Source organism: Chlamydotis macqueenii, chromosome 23, assembly GCF_036417535.1.
Source record: "Chlamydotis macqueenii isolate bChlMac1 chromosome 23, bChlMac1.mat, whole genome shotgun sequence".
Lineage (NCBI taxonomy): Eukaryota > Metazoa > Chordata > Aves > Otidiformes > Otididae > Chlamydotis > Chlamydotis macqueenii.
Genome location: NC_141578.1, coordinates 4,568,829 through 4,583,742, shown reverse-complemented (window position 1 = coordinate 4,583,742; position 14,914 = coordinate 4,568,829). Strand labels below are relative to the sequence as shown.

General features: G+C 44.9%; 1 protein-coding gene across 5 annotated transcripts in view; it reads right to left on the bottom strand.

Moving 5' to 3' along the window:
- Window positions 1–14,914, bottom strand: part of BLTP3A (bridge-like lipid transfer protein family member 3A) — a 34,921-nt gene that overhangs the window by 12,272 nt on the left and 7,735 nt on the right. For 4 of the 5 annotated variants that reach the window (XR_015261020.1, XR_015261021.1, XM_086765945.1 and 1 more), the window contains exons 2-12: window positions 8,372–8,534; window positions 6,737–6,775; window positions 6,187–6,278; window positions 5,786–5,975; window positions 5,212–5,352; window positions 4,464–4,634; window positions 3,208–3,385; window positions 2,570–2,656; window positions 1,795–1,959; window positions 1,111–1,250; window positions 200–341 (exon numbers count right to left, since the gene is read on the bottom strand). Coding sequence is in view for 3 of the 5 variants with exons in the window: in XM_086765945.1 (XP_086622071.1) it covers window positions 200–341; window positions 1,111–1,250; window positions 1,795–1,959; window positions 2,570–2,656; window positions 3,208–3,385; window positions 4,464–4,634; window positions 5,212–5,352; window positions 5,786–5,975; window positions 6,187–6,278; window positions 6,737–6,775; window positions 8,372–8,534 (1,508 nt within the window). In the remaining 2 variants the exon portion in view is untranslated. The other variant, XM_086765946.1, reaches the window with a different exon arrangement.

The following is a 14,914-nucleotide window of genomic DNA, read 5'->3' as shown; positions in this document are numbered from 1 at the left end:
ATTTTGCACCAGACAAACTCTATCCCATTTTCCCATAGGCAAAAAAAAAAAAAAAAAAAAAAGGAAGGCAAACATCAGGAAACTGAACAAACATGGACACCCAGAGAATGTTGTAACAGGGTTAACACACCTAAAGAATTAAGAGTTGACTGAGTCTTTAAGAAACTTAGGAAAGAAGGTGCTAACCTTGGTGTATTACCTGGAAAGTCCTGGTTGTCTGGGAAGTAATACTCTGTGAATTCAATATGGATTGCAGAGACCTGATCAGGAAGTTTGAAGAATTTTCTACTACATGAAAGCAAGGTGGAGGGTTTCTTACTTTGCTGCCCAGCTGTAGAAACCTGAAAACACAAGGGTAAGCAGCTGTGCAGAATTCAGATCTGGGAAAACAAAGCGTCCCAGTAACCCTGCAGTCTCTTGTATTCAATCCGTCTCATTTACACATCAAACACTCCACTTTCAAGTAAAAATAAACTTTTTTTTCTACGTGCTAATACTGCCAACTCATTTTCTTTGCAGCAATTTAGTTCTTTATGTCTCCTGTCACTGCTAGTAAGAGTCATGATAATCAGAATTAGGTGACATGAATAAACAGAACTGAAATCTATTACAGCTTTCTTCAAGATTAAGAGCACGTTGGTAAGTCCGTTATAGTATCTGGTACCAATTACGCTCTTGCAGTGATTACAGGGTGTATGGATGTAGGGCCCCATCCAGTCTAGTGCTGCTTTCTGTCCTGGGTCAGAAAGCAGATGGGAAGACTTATTCCTCCTCTGTCAAAAAAATCCATATCCTCACTAATTTCTCAAATGCATGAAATCCTTACCCTGGGCCTGCCTAGCGCTTGATGCAAGTTTAGGTGTGAACAGACACAGAGTGCAGAAACTCTGTGGTTATGCACGCAGTTTGCTCTGAACATGAAAATTACCAGCAGCTCATACTTGGTTTAAAAGTTTTACACGCAACATAGTAACGGCATTTGGGTTCTCTGGGCAGAGTTTTGATTGTCTTGGACAACGGGGGATACGCGTGATTTCTTTGAATCATACAAGGTTAAATTTCTTTTTTTAAAATGACATGAACATCTCCAGACACTGCTCAAATCCCTACCTGGTGAACATCCAAGTCATCCACTCGAACCACCACACAGCTGGATCGAAGCCGGTTCCAGGGAGGGTGCCGGAGTCGTGGCAAGCTCGTGGGAGGTACACGGCCTTTCTCTAAGGGACTTTTATGAGGACTCGAAGTATCTGTGGGGATGGAAAAGCAAAACCAGCAGGGCTTTACTCATCTCCTTTGCAGCGAACTTCACCATTGATACCAACACATACGTGCTTATGGAGCAGAATTAACAGCTTCCAAGTTACAAACAGATGGGTAGAGCTACATAGCGGGGGGGGAAAAAAAAAAACAAAACAAACCAAAACACCCAAACCACCGTAGAACTTTTGAAGGAAGAACGTTGTGAAAGATGAGTTTGCTCTGTAGTGAGAGAACACACTGCTCAGCCAGGCTTTAACTATTTAATTTACCCCTTATATACTCACTTACAGAGCAACTCAATAAATAAGGTAGGAAAGCAACCACTGCAGTCTGTTCATTCTTGCTGCAGTGTTATTCCAGTATAATAGCCGCTTTCTTTTGCCATTATATTTATGACTTTTAGTGTGCTATGGATTTCTGCACCAACAAATCAGCCTGCTGAATTGCAAAGAGGTAACCAAAGACATTGCTGAATGGAGCAAAATTGTTACCATCTCCTGCTTTACCAAGAGTTTTATCCAATACCATTACCTGGTTTCCTTTTGAAGGGGGAAAGTGGAGTCCTGGCAAATGCAGGGTCCATTTCTTCATAAAGCTTCTCAATCTTGCTTTGAAATTCACTGATCAACTTCTTTGCCCACTGTCCCCGTGTTTCCATTGCTTCACTGTACCTCACCCAATGCCTGCAGGCATCTCCTACGTGAAAGCAAACATCCTGGCTTTAAAAACAGGGTTCCTGGATACACACAGTCCTCCTGTGCCCCTCAAACGTATCCAAATCTGTACAGCGTTCCTCTTTATTGATATCAGATCTGGAATACGCAATATGCAGCCTATTAAGTGCCTGTGAAACAAGTGCAGGCTTTCACATAACAGAGCTGGGCCGACCAGCAAATCTTCCAAATTCAAACATTAGGAAGAATGCCAAGGTCACTTTTCCTTGATCCTTCAGTTATGCACAAACAGATTTTCTCCTGGGATACATCCTATAACCCTTCCAAATTGATTAGGCACGTGTAAGAACCAGACCCAGAGCTTAAGCAACCGAAAAGGAATCCAAAGTTTCAATTTATGTCTTTACAACAGACAGAAACTTATTCCTCTCCTGGTACTCCACTTTGTCACCATCTTGTCAGTCATCCACCGACAGGTAAACTAAATTAACCCTGCCCATGTGGATTTAAGTTCCAAGTCTTTTGTGTAGCCTTTCTGCCAGTCCTGCCGGAAGCCATATAGCATCACTGTTCTTCAAATTCTTTTTTTTTTTATCCCCCTCCTCCAATTGGGAGGCCACATGCTCCCCTACCTGCCCTGTGGAAAGGATAATAATCAAAAGCCATCCTCCTGAAGGTCAGCTGCATGGCACCTCCCAGCATCCCATGCTTCAAAGTGCCTGTGGAAAACAGAATACAGAAAACCATGATCAGCTCTGCAATCCAAGTCTGATCCAGGAGAATTCAGAACAACATTGATTTGATTGTCGTTGTGGCCAGCACATCATCTTTTAGAAAGCTCGATCAAAATCTTGTCCTAGGCAAGGAAAAGGACAAGTGAATGTAACAGGCCAACAGTTCATATTGTGAGAACCAGACCTAGAATCTCAAATACCAAAATGCAAGATCTGGTTGCTTCCCAGGCCTCTATCAATTACATTTTCCACTGCAATAACGAGCACTTGTGTTTCCACTAGGTCACTGACAACCACGTCCACTGATGGACCTCCCACGTTTGTCCCACAGAGCCAAAAAAGATTTTCCAGTAGCTACTTCAGACACACAGAACTGATCTCTCCATCAACCTGAACAACCGCCTACTGCCTCACTGGGAAACAGTAACATGAAAGATGCTTGCTTTTGAGAGGAAAATCCTCCTTCAAGACAGAAAACTGGTGACTGGATCAGTGTTTTCCTCCTGCAGTGTCCTCCTGATGCTGCTCTCGGTTACCTGACTCTCGCGTGTGGCTGTCATCGCAGATGTGCAGATCCAAGCGTGAGATGAGGAGGTGGTACGATGACTCTTTCATGTCGTGCTTATCAAAGTATTGACCAATGCTAGTTGCGTTTGGACTGACTCCAAACGGCTGAGACCAGGACTGCTGCGTACTTGGAGCAGGCGGCGTGATCTATTAGAGAGACACAAGCTTGGTAAGAACTAATAGACAGAAAAAAAAAAAAAAAAGAGTTATAATGCAATTAAAAACTCATGCAATCTTCCAGACTGCAAGGCATCAGTTTATAGAAATTGAATTGGGAGTCCAGAAATCCGGATCTGTTCCTATGATCTTATGAGCAAAAATCTTTGTCTGTGGTTCTGCCTCCTCCACATCAAGCTGCCACTCACTTATCTTGAAATACATTTTAAGACTCCTGGACAACAAGGGCTAAGTACTCCTGATCCCCACCCCTGCGTAATCTCACCGCACTATGTGCATAGCCCTCCTCCCCGGAGCTTCCACCACCAGCAACAATACTCCTCTTCCCTCATCCTTCTTTCAGAAAACATCTTTTGTCCTCTGCCCTATGTACTTGTTCTGCTACATCCATCAAACAATTACTCAGCACTGCGTCTAGAAAACAAAGGGAAGTTCAAGGTTAATGGCAGATGCAGCTATTCTAAGGTCCTCATATGCCACTAAGCTAGATGTGAACCAAAGAACAATTGCAAAAATCAAGAGCTCTCTCCAGAGTATCAGGAAGAAAAAAAGAAACCCAAACAACAACAGTGAAATTAGATGCCAACATTTTCCCTTGGGCATCACAGCTCACTATGGTTCTATGTCGTAATTTATTACATCAGTCCCTTCCTGCAGGCCTATGCAGATTGTCATTCAGAGGCAGAAAAGATCATTTCTAGAATGTATTTACTGCCTCTTACCAAATGAAATCCTTGTGGGACCCTCTGCAACTTTCCATGCGCCAGCCAAATCCGCAAAGCCATGCAACTCAACACCACTTCTTCCCTGCCGTCAGACAGAATCTGACTGACTACATACTAACATTCTCTAACACTTATCGGCAACAAATCCAACCTCTCTGGTCACTTCAGCACCCAACAGCCACCACAATCCATCCACAAGCCTACCAGTTCCCACCAGGGAGATGCTCTGTGAGCAAGGGCCAGATCCCGCACAAACAGAAACTCTTTCACGTTGTCTTTTCTTTTTTCCTGGCAGACCAACACCCAAATTATGGCTCACTCACCTGTACAGACTCTGGCACCAAGCTTTTCCTTTGCTGGGCAGACTTCTCCATAGCTTCACTCAAAGACTCTGCATATTTCATCATTGCTTTCAGCTGAGAGTCTGTCAGCACCCAGAGCAGGTCATCAAGGAGAAACATCAGCTTAGACGCCATCACATTGCAATCTTTGGTCTGAAACACCAAGGAGAAGTCAGGGACTCCAAGAATTGCAATCATATACATACACTCTTCATAATACACAGAAGCTGCAGCAGAAACAAGAGACACTGCTCTGAAACTCATCTGAGAGAGAAGTTAACTTATCTGGTGGATGTCTGCAGTACCTCCTCTGAGAAGGAAAGTAGCCAAAGCTACATCCTTTTTAGGAGGCGAATTACTCACTGGTTTAAAAGAAAAAAAAAAAAAAGGTTTAAATTTTTTTTTTTTTTAATCACCACATTTCTGATGGCAACTAAAAATAAGGCTACCAGGCTTTAATCTCCCAGTAAAGAGACAACAGCCCTCCTTGGGATGTTCAAACAGATTTAAAGACTTGTTCCGTACATGTTAATACTCCCCTAGGAAATAAACTACTCTGACACTTGGTAAGAACACAGCTGTCTCCACAGAAAACACAGAGCGATATAGCAGCTTGGGCTCAACATTTGTGATAGAAAAGAACGGTTGCTGAGAAACGTGGGAGGAAATATGCATCATCAGTGCACCAGGCAGCGAGACCGTATTCTGCAAATATGGAGGAAACACTCACCCTTCTCTTGAGAGAAATCTGGATCCTCCCCTGGTTGGTAATGAGTCTCAGAGGAGTAGTAACAGGATCCTGATCGCCATTGTCAGTGGCATCTGCTTCTATCCGAAGCGTCTGCCAGGTGAGCTCTTTGAACGTCAAAACCTACCCAGGAGAAAAATAGAAAAATGCTGACATTTTCAACAACTGCAAGGATTAAAATAAACGCTTAGAAGATGCGGAATGAAACAAGGCAATCATTCAACACACTCTTCTTCTGTGATCCCAGTACAAAACCAAAATCATGTCCCAGGTAACATCCAACCCCTCCCTCACACTGACAACCAGACAACCAAAAGGGCATTCAGAGCTTCTCCAGTTTGATCCTCTCAGATTAGAGGAACTCAAAAAAAAAGCTCTGAACACAAGTCAGCTCTGAGCCACCTTGTTCCAGCAAAAAGCAGGCAAGCTCACCGCAGCTCCCTACCATCACTGTATGAGACTTCAGACAACAGCATGATTACCCCAGAGGACTGGGGCAGCACGAGCGCTGCTATTCTCTGTGTGTTGTGACAGGAAACACAAGATGACTCTTTACCTCTCCTCTCTGCGGATCAGTAATGCGCGTGAGTCGCAGGTCACTCTGTTGCCAGTTAGGGTTGACACTGTAGCCTTGAAGCTGCCATAGCTCAAAAGAAGCATGAAAGGCCTTGGAGTGAATCTTGATGGTGATGGAATTGACAACAATAAACATCCCCTCCACGACCTTTTCGGCAAAGCCATATTCGCTGCAAAGAGAAGATCCCTCAAAGTCATCACCTGCTAGATCAAAAGCCCCACTGGTGGTAAGGCTACATACAGAGAGACTCCGAGGTTTATTAGCAATATTAGAGCCACTTAAACCTCAGCGCAGAGAGGCCAATGGTTAACGAGCCAGAAAACTGGCCACCCATACCCCAGTAGCACGTCAGAAAGAAACCACGGGGCTCAAGATCTGACCTTTGACCTGCAGCAAGAGCAATCGGAGACTGCCCGTTGGGTGGCCGAGGCTCTTCGCATGTTCGCATCTCTACCTCCACTTTATCCAGGTACTGCAAAGACAGAACATGGCAGTGATAAATACAAGACCAAGACTCAAGCTCAGCCTACCAGCCTTAGGTCTGAGACTCCAGTGCAGGGACAACCCAGCTCTGGAGTTTCATGCCTCTCTAAGAGTCTCACGCGTTACAGCTCTCACACCAGCAAGTGCCAGGAGAGTTGGGTAACCTCAATCCCCAGAAGTGGGGGAAAAACAAACAACAAAAAAGCAGGCACAAGGTTGCCCTGGACTTCACTGAGAGCTCAGCTCCATCCTGCAGTGAAATATGGGTCTCATGGGAGGTCACCCACTGCCAAACAGGACTTTTCTCAGAACTCTCCTTCCCCTGTGTGCTAAGGGCCTAGAGGATTTAGGTCAAATGGAAATGTGAGTACGCACTTCACAGTTTCCCTTTGCAGAATTTTTCTCAAGTGAAAGAAGAGAACGAATGAACAAGAAAGGAAACATTACCAGGCAGATTGGGTGTGTTTTCAACTTTGTCCACTGGATCTGGAACAATAAAGTAGAGGTTACAAGAGTTATCTTCACATTGGAAAGTTTGAGAAACTGCAGGACACCATTTGAGCCCAAAGTTTGAGCCCCATTTCTCCAAGAAATGACCACAGTGACAATCCATTGCGTCTTACTGAATCCAGGTCAAACAGGCTCACACAGACAAACGAAAAGGCATTCCAGCCACCAGACCTATAAATCCAGCTCAGGTTTTGAATCTCACATATCATCACGAGTAATAGATATTGTGCAGGTCAAATTCTGATTTTTCCATATTCCTTTGTGGAGAATGTTCTTGTCTTTAAAGAGTTTACAATTAATTGCCACTGTTACTGAAAGTCAGGTAACTTTGGAAGACTGTGCACAAACCAAAAAGATCCATTTTGTTTTCTTACAGCACCGCTTATTCTGCAGTTCTCGGAGGGAGAACAAATGTTTGTTACTAAATTAAGCAGATCTGACTCTAAAAACAGAGCGGATCAGATGAGCAAGACAGGCTCATTTTTATTGTCACTTGGCAGAGTAGAACCATATTTCTTTTATAGCAAGTCCCTGATATACTAAAAACTTTTGCATCCATGTAAAGCAACTATGGTTAGCACCAGCTAAGATTAAACAATCTGGCATTTCACACCAACTGAAAAAATATTTTTTTTTGCTCTAAAAAGCACAAGGAGGAAGAATTTATAAGAGAGTCCAGTGTGCAAAAGTGCCAGTGCGTGCAGTTTCCGTGATTACGCACAAAAGTGGAAAGCTGTGGGCAGAGAGGCTGACTGAGTGCAGGGAGTGCAGCTTTCCACATGCACTGTTCACACGTTCCTCATGAATTGCGTTTTCAACAATGAAGACTTAAGTTCAATTTATTTTTACAATACCTCGCAGTATAATTAGGCTTTCAGGGAACTGCACTCCATTTCTCTCTCTGCTTCCTATTCCTGTTGGTCTGTGTTACTTCTTTGGTATTAAAAAAAAAAGTCAGTATGGGTGAAGGAAGACACAGAAACCTCCTCTGCCATCAGAACAGCACCCAAACAGGGGTGTCTGTAATCCTAAGCGACATGGAGATGATGGACAGGGAATGATTGTTCACTGTTTCTTCCAGCAACAGTGCCAGGAGGTTATCAACTAAAACTAGTATATGCAGGCTTGACCGAAGGCAAAGTAAATGGAGTTAACCTCTGAGATTCTTTGCCATAGCTTGCTCTGGACGTTAAATGAGTAAGCGCGTCCAGAAAGCATCTGGGCAAATTAATCAGTGGCTACTACAAGGACCTCACTGCTGGCTTAACTAGTCACCTGAAGGTGAGGAAGGATCACAGCACACTTTCCCTGTGCTCTCTCAGCATCCTCTACCATCTGCTGCGGGCTCCTGTCCGGGCAGAGCGCTTGGCAAGGCCAGCCACAGCAGGTTTCACCAAAGGCCATCTCAGAGCATTTAGTTAGCAAATCTCACACCCAAAGCACAGGGTTCGACATGCGTGGACCTAATTGCATCACGGATTCTTCATCAGAACTTCCCAAGTGACAAACAGGAGCTGCCAATGGAACGGCTCATCTGCATCCAAGGGCAGGAGCACAGCCTCCTCTGCTCACCCTGATAGACGCCTTGTTACAGTAGACCCGAGTGATGGCAAGCCAGGTGGGCAGCTCCAGCACATTCTGCAGCACCTCTTCATCCAGCTCCAGGTTGGTCAGCTGCCCCTGCCCTTTCAGAGTGCTTAGGTTGATTTTGTCCGGAGAGAGATTCTTGGTAAACCTACAAGAGAAGAAGAGACTCTAAAAACAACCTCCAGCAAAGCTGCTGAGACTAGAGGAGCATTTAAGAGAGCTATTTTAAGGAGAAGGATCTGCTTGCTGTTCTGTTAAACCCCTTCTGACATTTTTAAACCCAAAGCATGTTGGTTGCTCCAGGGAGAAGGAAAAAAAAAAAAAAGTCTTTACACTTTGACATTTGAAGGACTTTGGGGTTTTGTTGTTTCAAATCAAATTCAAGTCTGACAAACCGAAAATTCCTTCTAAAGCACTGGGAACCTGGAAACCAGCAAAATTTCCCTAGGACAAACCCAAAGAAAACCAAAGCCAATCTTTGCAAAGCAGCAATTTTAGTCCCCCCGGAAGCGCCAGAGCAGTGAAAGGTTTAATTATCTAGATTATTTTTGATGTTTTTGACACAGGAAAGTAAAAGATCATAAATAAATTACTCCTACAGCTGTCCCCTGGCAATCCAGCCTGTGCTTTGCTCAGCAGGTCCAAACATGCAACCTAACTCCCCTCCCCAGCGACCAGCCCAAGCTCCCGTCCTCTCCTTTTGCCAGCCAGCAGCTGCTGCTCTCTCTGGCTGCAATTTCTCCTCCCAAGGGCTTCTGTTGTTTCCACCTCCCTTACATGCAGCTTAGTATCTTCAGATCCCTTAGGTGCTAAAGATCTAAATGCAATGGACGAAAATTTCAGCAGGACTGCTCAAGGCCGGCGTATTCTGGTGTAGACCTGAAACCTTCTGACTTCATTACAACCACCGTGGCCCTTAAGGAACGAGAAGGGCCAGTTTAGAGGGCAGTAGATCACAGAGGCTGTGTGGTGTCAGCAACACCTCTCCAGGATGGCCGTCTCCATCAAACAATCCTGCTGTGCAGAAGGGGCTGCCACCACGGGAGCAAGGCAGCTTGCACTCCGCAGTCACAGGATTCACAGTTGAAGACTTCCTGCCAAAAAAAACTTATGGACTACTGAAGCCAGGGCTTATTCCACACATTCCTCCGCGCTAATGCTAATTCTAATTCTGTACAGTGGTCCAGAAAGCAGAAGAGAAAGAAAGACCCTATTGTCAGCGTAAGCAGGATCAGTGTCGCAGTTAGTCACATGCTGCCATTCTCACTCCTTTCCCCACACCAGCGTGGGCTACTTCTCTGTGAACGGCACAAAGGGCATCTTGAACAAAGTCAGTGCTAAACGAGGGGAGGGGAGGAGAAACCGGAGCAACACCGCCGGGGCGGCAGCTGATGCGGCCACCGCAGCAGCATGAGATGCAGTACAAAGCTGGCCAAGACGCCAGAGCAGCTGGTGGTCGGTCAACCCAGGGCTTCCTGGGGCAAAAGTTCCTTCCCAGAGCAAATGTTTTGTTAGGAGAAAGCCTGACGGATGGTGAAGAGACACTGATGTCAGCCCTACGTTACGGATGCAGCAGCTCCTGGAAGAGGAGGGTGGCACAAACAGCTGCGAGTTTGCCTACTGCTGCTATTTCACCTTGGTCCCTGCCACCGCAGAGCCTTCTGCCACCACAGAAGCCTGAGTCAGACACTGACCGTGTCACGCTGTCACCTCCCTCCCCTGAGCCAAAGGTACAGGCTGACAGCTGACTAAAGGCCACGTTTATAACACATCTGCCAGCATCTCAGGCTGACAAGTTCACTTTAAACTTGTTCCTCCCTTTAACCAGAGGCCCTCTTGTTTAAACACACCCAGGAAGGCGGCCAAGTTCAACACTGCTCCTCAGCATCTGTACAAAGAAATAACAAATTCCAGAGTCTGCTACAGCAGCTGCTGGGAGATCCAGCGATAGGCTGAGCGTCTGCAAGATTTACGCTCGGAGTCCTGTTGTGAGCACCCACAATCTCATGCACTGCTGAAATTAGAACAAAACTCCAGAGGCAATACACCAGCATCCTTGTCTTGCCTTAGAGAACCAGCTCCGTGGAAAGCTGCTGTAACTATGTCTGTTTGGGATTGCATACTAAGAATTAAACACATACAACCTGAACAGGTAGGTAACAACAAGCACTTGGCACTGTTAAGCTCACAGCCTGCTCTGGAGAGGGATCATCTTACAGGTGGGGGGAGGCTGAGGCACAGAGCAGCTTTCTCACACCGGCAAAGCAAGGACCAAAACCCTGGCGCCTCCAATCCTCATCCCAGGCTAAGCGCGCTTAGGTGGAAGCTAACGTGTAAGAAAAATACAAGGATATGTCTAAAGCAGGGCATTACTTCTATTTAGCGTGTGTGTGTATGAGAAACACACCCAGTGAAAGGACGCTAAAGCTGTGAAACAGGACGCTGGTGGAGAGACTGGTATGAAACATGATCTAGCTAAAATCTATTAGCAGCCACCTAAAGGGACAGGCTACAGAGATCCTGACGAGCGGGTAAGAAAACCACCAGCAATATTACCAGCCTCTACAGAAAAATCCGTTTCATGAGGCATTCTCGATGTACCAAAATGTGCCGTTCTGCCCCCAAAGACAACGTCAAGGACGCCACCAACAATGGGACAACAGAACCTGCAGGTTTTGTAAACAAAAATCTAAAACTGAAACAAATTCTCTCTTTTAAGCCACACAGTCAAAATTCCTGAAGATATGCCTCTTACCAAGTCCCCTACTCTCAGTTTCTCCCCCTGTAAAGGAATCTGAGCTCTTCAAATGGAATAATTTCATATTTAAGATATTTTGGTATACTTAATGCATGTTAGATGGGGCTTACAAGAGTAAAACAGATGAAGTGTGGCTGTGAACTCAGGAGTTCGTAGATGCCAGATCTTCATTACTTCTTGAAAGGAACTGCTTTGGTCACTGCCAGGGGAAGGAAAAAGCAGCGAGAGCAGGCAATTTCAGATGGTTGCTGGCAGACTCGCTCCATTCATAGTCATCAACAGTAACATTTTTGGCAGCGTGGATTGCTGGCTTAGAGAAAAGTGAATGAAAATGGTAGCTATTAGGAAAACTGACAGTGTGGAATATTTGCACTTTTTTTTTTTTTTTTTTTGCAACTCTAGCAGAAGTCACATAGTGCTAAGCCACTGAACCCAAAGGACAGCACTCCCTTTGAGCTTGCCAGGATTACCACGACAAAAGCCAAACCAGAAATCCTTTTTCTGTCTTCTATGAAATTGCTACTGCAGAGTCAGAAGGGCATTTTGCATCTGCGTACTTACACGAGCACGCATGCATCGCTGCTAACAATACCACGAGCAACGTTTTGTCTCTGAAAAAATGCCTGCTAGCCAGAGGCTGATCTGCTGCACCACAGCCAGACCACCACAGCCACCAGCATCCCCAGAAAGCCTTCAGGTGACTAAAAAGGTCTCGCTGCGCTCACAATCGAGGCAGCGGGAAACACGCACTAGACGTTTATAACGGCTATAAGCTAGGGAAGTCCTGCTAGGTCAAGCCTCTTACTTAGCCCAGTGGTTTGTGGAGAAGAGGTCTCCCTCCAGTCTGTTTCCCACTGTCTCTTTCCAGTTTAGGCAACAGGAGCAGCAGGGCTCTCAATCAATGTTCATCAGAAGCAGACAGATACAGTCGTTAACGCCCTATCCTGATTCCATAGCAGACTGAAGGTCTCGCCCTAAGTGCTAACAACACCCAGACAATTTAAACCTCAAATGCCTTCTTGGGATTTGTCATAAAATAATGATGTTCTTTACAGAAACCCTCAGCTTTCTTGGGCAGTTTCTGCGATTGTTATTTTATTTGCTCGGAAGCCTTATTTCATGTTTTAGGTGGCAAAGGCAAAGGTGTTCCAGTCTATTTGCTCAATCATCAGTTTGAATATACATCAAAAAATGACGTCTGTACTAAAAGAACGATGCCCAACTCATCAGCTTGCATATCCAGAGGCCACAAACTCTCTTGATTACAAGAGAGAGTTTGGCCAAATCTGATTGCTGGCCCAAAGCCAGGCTATAACCATAAATAATAAATTTATGTTCACATTTCTAGCGGTCTGGCCATACTGTCTGCTACTGAGCAAATACACAGACAGATAATGTCAGGAGAAGACGCCTGAAATCATAAAACTTCTTTTCAGATCCATCTCTCTCATTACTTTGCTGTCACGTGGGACGGGAGCCCTCTCGTCAGTCGCTTCATACGCTCAAACTGGATTTTCTACCTCAGGATCTTCTGCAGTTATTCAGTAATCATTGTCTATTGTATGTAATTACTACCTACAGCTACACACATTCATTTCTATTAATATCCTTGTTACTATGGTTATTATATGTGAGAACTAATTAGCAGCACACCAGTGACCTTGATTTTACTTAATGACAATCATCTATTGGCAGAAGGAACCGTAACACCAGCCACGGCTGCGGATAGCAGATGGAAAAATACTCAAAACGCAAGCAAGCCGGGAAGGGGGTAACCTGTCAGCTGCAATCTGAAAACAGACAATCAGAATCAAGGGCCCCAGGGAAAGCGCTGCAGACAAGGCGCTTGCCTTCACCAGGATAACAGCGCGGGGAAAAACGAAGATTTTCTGCTTTCATTTGGAACACAAATACAAATCTAAGCAACTCTGGTAGAAGGACAGAAATAAGGCACCTAAACCTATATTCTGGCCAATGCAGCTTTGCTCCTTACCCAAAACCTTCCCCAGAGCCCCGTCTGGTTTGGTTTTGGACAGGGCATTTCATGGGATTTCCATTATTTCCCTTGGGAAGGCCTTCTACATTCCAAGAATCTCAGTGATAGGATATTTCCCCTTATATTAAATCTTATGAGCCAAAGAGCATGTTTGCTTGGAAAAAAAAAAAAAGATTCATAACTGGTAAAATAAAAGGTCAGTGATTGCCAAATACAGGAAAACTTTCAAAGAAGACAGCAGCAGCAGCTTTAACTGTTTAACCACAAAACACTTGACAGAGGGAACTGAAAAAAAAATTTTGACATAAAGAAAACTGGGGAAGTGATCAAAACCTCTGTAAAAATGGAAAAAAATAGCTGCCTTAAAGACATATAGGAAGAAGAAGTCAAAGCCTTTTTAGGAAGAAAAGTAATTTTAGTGACTCAGGCTTTTGGTATAGAGCAATTTGTCCGGTGAGCACGCACAGTGTTAGCAAGATCGAGAGATTCAGCATTGAAAACGAGGAAGAGAAACACTGAATTAGCAGAAGACGAGACTGATTTATGCACAGTATTGGATGCTATCCAGTCGGTCACACCAACCGCGTGCAAAGCCATTCAGGCTTTACAGGAGTCTGATCAATTCCAAACCAACCAATTGTTTAGAAGATGGAAAGCATCACATCTTACAAAAAAATCACCTCCGCAACTCCAGCTCTACACCGCATACACTACTGGTGTACCCTAGGCGTACTGGGGAGCAGTAATATTTGCCTTTGCGGACAAAGGGGTCCCAGTGCAAGAAGCCTGATGACTTTGCACAACTCCAGTTACACAAGAAACTCCGCAGGCTTTGCTTTCCCACGTAACCCGGTAACCGCGTTCAGCGCCGTGCTGCTGGGCGCCTTATCAGGCTGGATTTAGGTGCATTGATGTGCAATGTCACTTATCAGCTTTCTGTTTTTCCAGGCTTCAACTACAACGAATAAAAGGCTGGACCACCCAAAGCCCAACGCGGTTGTCACAAAACAAATGGGTTATCAGTTCTCCCGGCTCCAAGTTGTCTACTGCAATAGAACATGGGTAAGGTAAAAAGACTTTGAAATTCAATTCAAAGTTAAATTTGCAGAGGAAGATCAACATTTTCAAACAAGACTTTCACAAAGCATGAATGTCAGGTCACTCCTCCCTGAAGTCTGCCTCCACACGTACTCAGACCCCTGAGGACACTTTCTTGTCTCAAACAGAAACCAGCCTTAAGCCCTCGAGCACTGGAAAACTGCAGAGGCTCCAGATTAGGTGCACTTCTTGCACCACACCCACTGTCAACTCCTTTGGTACCAGGAGACCTGCAAAGCAAACCATGAACTAATCCAAAAGGAAAAGAGGCAGGGTTTTTGGCAGGGGTTGATCTCCACCCCGCTGAGGAACTGTTTTCCTATTTCTAGCTCATCGGCTGGACGCTCAGTAAAGTTGAAATGCCAGCTGCCCCACGCTCTGAATTCTGGAATGCAAACCCTCGTCAGCTGCCAGGGAATTTCCCAAGACTAAACCTCAAGCAAATAATAACACGTGAAAGCAAGCTAGGAAGAAACCGAAATAAATGCACTAGTCAGAAACCCCACTTCTCAGATTTTAAGAATGCAATCTGCAGTTTTGTTTCCAACCTGCAGGAAATAAGAAGTTATTACATAATCCAGACTCAATGGAGCAGCTGCAGAGGAGGAACGAGCAGGAGCCTAGGAGAATTAAGACAGGGGGAGCAGAGTCATGTTTGACAGCCCCTTTTCCTGAC